General features: G+C 41.1%; 1 protein-coding gene across 1 annotated transcript; it reads right to left on the reverse strand.

Annotated features, from left to right (window-relative positions):
* Positions 1–207: 207 nt before the first annotated feature.
* Positions 208–2,179, reverse strand: LOC104601694 (uncharacterized). The gene is made up of 2 exons (XM_010265132.2): positions 1,497–2,179; positions 208–1,191 (listed from the first exon to the last, which is right to left on the reverse strand). The coding sequence occupies exons 1-2, from the start codon at positions 2,106–2,108 to the stop codon at positions 307–309; spliced, it is 1,497 nt and encodes a 498-aa protein (XP_010263434.2). The 5' UTR covers positions 2,109–2,179; the 3' UTR covers positions 208–306.
* Between the last annotated feature and the right edge of the window lie 836 nt (positions 2,180–3,015).

The raw sequence follows: 3,015 nt of genomic DNA on the forward strand, positions 1-3,015 counted from the left end.
TTGTGTCCTTTCACATGTTTAACGTATGTATTATATTAGCACGTTTTGAAAATTTGATATTGGATTGGCACATTTTAAAATTGGGGGACGAATTTGAGACTAGACCCAAATTACAGGGTACTAATAATCTGTAATTTTCCCTTTTTTTCTTACTGAACATTTGAAGAGATTAAGAAATAATTTTTGTAAAAAGAGAGTGTTGGCTGTTGATACAATTAGCTAGTTTCATTCAACAAGCAATCAAATAACTAAGATACATAGCAGACAAGCTCAAGTTTCAGAACTACTCCTTTCCCGGACGAAGCATCAGACTCTGTTGCCATGGTTTCCACCTCTGCGGGACCTCCACATTCCCCAACTTTTCATCCATGTAAATATCAATTGAATGCCGTGACTGAGGATAAGCAAGGTCATCAGGGTCAACCAAGTGATAACTGCTACTTTCAGTTGACGATCCAGGTCATGTTTACCAGTTGGTGTCAAGGCAATTATGGAAAACAAGTACGTCAATACCATAGCCGTGATGGCAACCCACATTGTTACAATCATCACCCACATGTAAATCCTACTCTTCAACGGCAATCCACTAAGGATCAGTAGGATTACGCTTAGAGATGCAATGAAACCCGTGGTATTGCAGCGGTAGAGTCGCCGGAATTCTTTCCGAGGATTAGGACCATAGGCCAATATGGACTTCCCGGCATTGTATTGATAATCTGGTTGAGGTGGTGGTGCAATAATTCCAGCTGAAGCATCAAATTTCTGGCTATTGTCTTGCCAAACACCACCAGGAGGATTTACTCCGACTTGAAAAGCGATGGTTGCAATCAATATTGCCACCACGATCAGTGCCTGCTCCACCTTCTTAACCCGCTTTTGTTGGTTTCTGAAATGGGTGGTAGTAGTTCCCGTTCTCGAGGCAGCTGGTTGGCCATGTGCGGGAGCTTGTCGATCATGTTCATCAGGCTGAAGAAAAGGGAGGTGATGATTGGCCCATATAATATCATTGCCATTTCGTGCTGCCGGCGGGATTTCCCTAGCTCTTAAAGCTCCGGAACCTCGAAGAACCTCCTCTATCTCCATGTCTCTCATGTCTCTTGGACTTCTTGTCAGAACATCCAACGCCGTGAAGGAGTTGACATTCAAAACGTTTACTTTAATTGCGGTTTCGCTAAGCAGATATCTAATGGTCTGCACAGTAAGTGTTCGACATTTCATCAAACATAATTAGCTTAATGTGAGTCTACGACTAGCAAGTATTACAACTTGATATATTTTAGTTTCAAAATCAATCAAATTGCGCATGTGCAACTCAGAAGGTCATAACCCACTCTTGATTTTCAAATCTGTTAGTGGAATCCACTTAATTAATGAATAATGGGTTTCAAGCAATATGCCAATTGATATTGCTCTTGGAAGAAAATTAAACGAATGTCGTGTATATCTAACCAAAATCAAAAGCGATCGAAGTTAGGTAAGAAGCATGAAAAGCTTACATCAATCTGCCGATCAGCTGCTGCAAGATGCAGGATTGTGTTGCCATCATCATCTTTGGAGTTCACAAATTCGTGATCACCAGTTGAATTCACCAGCAGCTTAAGCGCCTCTAAGCGGTCATGTTTCACGCAGAGGTGCAGAATAGTCTGCCGACAATCCACAAGGGCTCGGGTCGCTTGGGGTCTTAGCCGAAGTAGCTCTTTTACCACCTCCACTTGGCCTTGGACTGCTGCTAGATGGAGAGGGGTGTTGCCATCCCGATCTTGAGCAAGACAAACATCTGGGTTGATGAAGAGCAGCTCTCGTACCAGGTGAAGATGCCCATTTGCGGAGGCCAAGTGAAGGGGTGTTTGTCGCCGTCGTATGTCAGGTTGGGTAGCGAGATCAGGCTTGCAGCGGAGAAGCTCTCTAGCAAAATCGAGGTGGCCGAGCACAGATGCTATGTGCAGAGCAGTCTCGGCGGCACAAACCACGCTGGCTCTATGAAGAATGAGCTCGTCCTGCCGGAGCAATTCGTGCAAGGAATTTATACTCCCTTCTAAGGCTGCTTCCCGAAGCCTCTGCATTCTCTTGATGTCAATGAGCTCTATCTCAGCACTCCTGAATTCCATCGTTCTGACTGATTAACTGATCAAAACACTCACTATAACAGGAACAGTTGTAATAATAATCGACTGCTTGCTTTCTGCGTGTTCTAAAAGAATTAGATAAAAGTCTTGGAACTATTCTCTCCAAAATCCCCACTCTCGAGGAAAAGGGGAGGGTTTGAAGAAAAATTGGGTGATTCGGGCATTCTGTCTATATGGTTGAAGTAGCTTATGTTACTGCCCTGTTGAAATCTTCTACACAAACAAAAACAAGTCATTCAGCACGAAATGACTCCTATTTATCAAAAATTGGGATGTGCTCTAATCAACCCAAAAGTTATTATAGTTAGTAGTTTCTAAGGCACACACCATATCTTCTCCTCACACAGTGCGCTTCACACCGACATCTCACCGTGCATTGGGAATATTTCCCATGTGAGGTCGGTGTGAGACGCGTTGTGTGAGGAGCAGATCCCAATTCTTTCTAAGGGGTGTCACTCAATGCAAATGGGTTTGTTTTTAGGGACCAATTCTTCTTATTGACTTTCTACGAAATTAATTTTAAGTTAAATGCAAGTTTTGAAATGTAGTTCCATTAATTGAAATGACAAGCTGACGTGGCATATTCTCATAGGTACACTACCACCTGGTAATTAAATCTTGAATTTATCAATATTGTTGATTGTGAATCTTCGAGGAAGAAGAAAAATTCTGTAGAAATTGCCGTGGTACATGATCATTAGTGTCTTAAAAATGACCCAGACCGTCGTTTTTTGTCTCTGATTATATATATAGATATGTGTTTATGTAAACATGTATTTTATTAATTTAAAATATATAATTATATATTATATATGTACATATATGTTTCGTTTTAAGTCTAATTTATAATTTCTTTTATAAATTTAAAAAACTAAAAGTTGGGATTTGA

This window comes from Nelumbo nucifera, chromosome 8 (assembly GCF_055504915.1).
Source record: "Nelumbo nucifera cultivar China Antique chromosome 8, China Antique-T2T, whole genome shotgun sequence".
NCBI classification, from domain to species: Eukaryota; Viridiplantae; Streptophyta; class Magnoliopsida; order Proteales; family Nelumbonaceae; genus Nelumbo; species Nelumbo nucifera.

What these genes read in the sequence shown, in the direction of transcription:
- LOC104601694 (XM_010265132.2), bottom strand. Translation starts at nt 2,108, where the DNA reads ATGGAATTCAGGAGTGCTGAGATAGAGCTCATTGACATCAAGAGAATG. An exon ending in CAGCTGATCGGCAGATTGAT is followed by an intron (nt 1,192 to 1,496) that starts GTAAGCTTTTCA and finishes CTTACTGTGCAG; the next exon opens with ACCATTAGATATCTGCTTAG.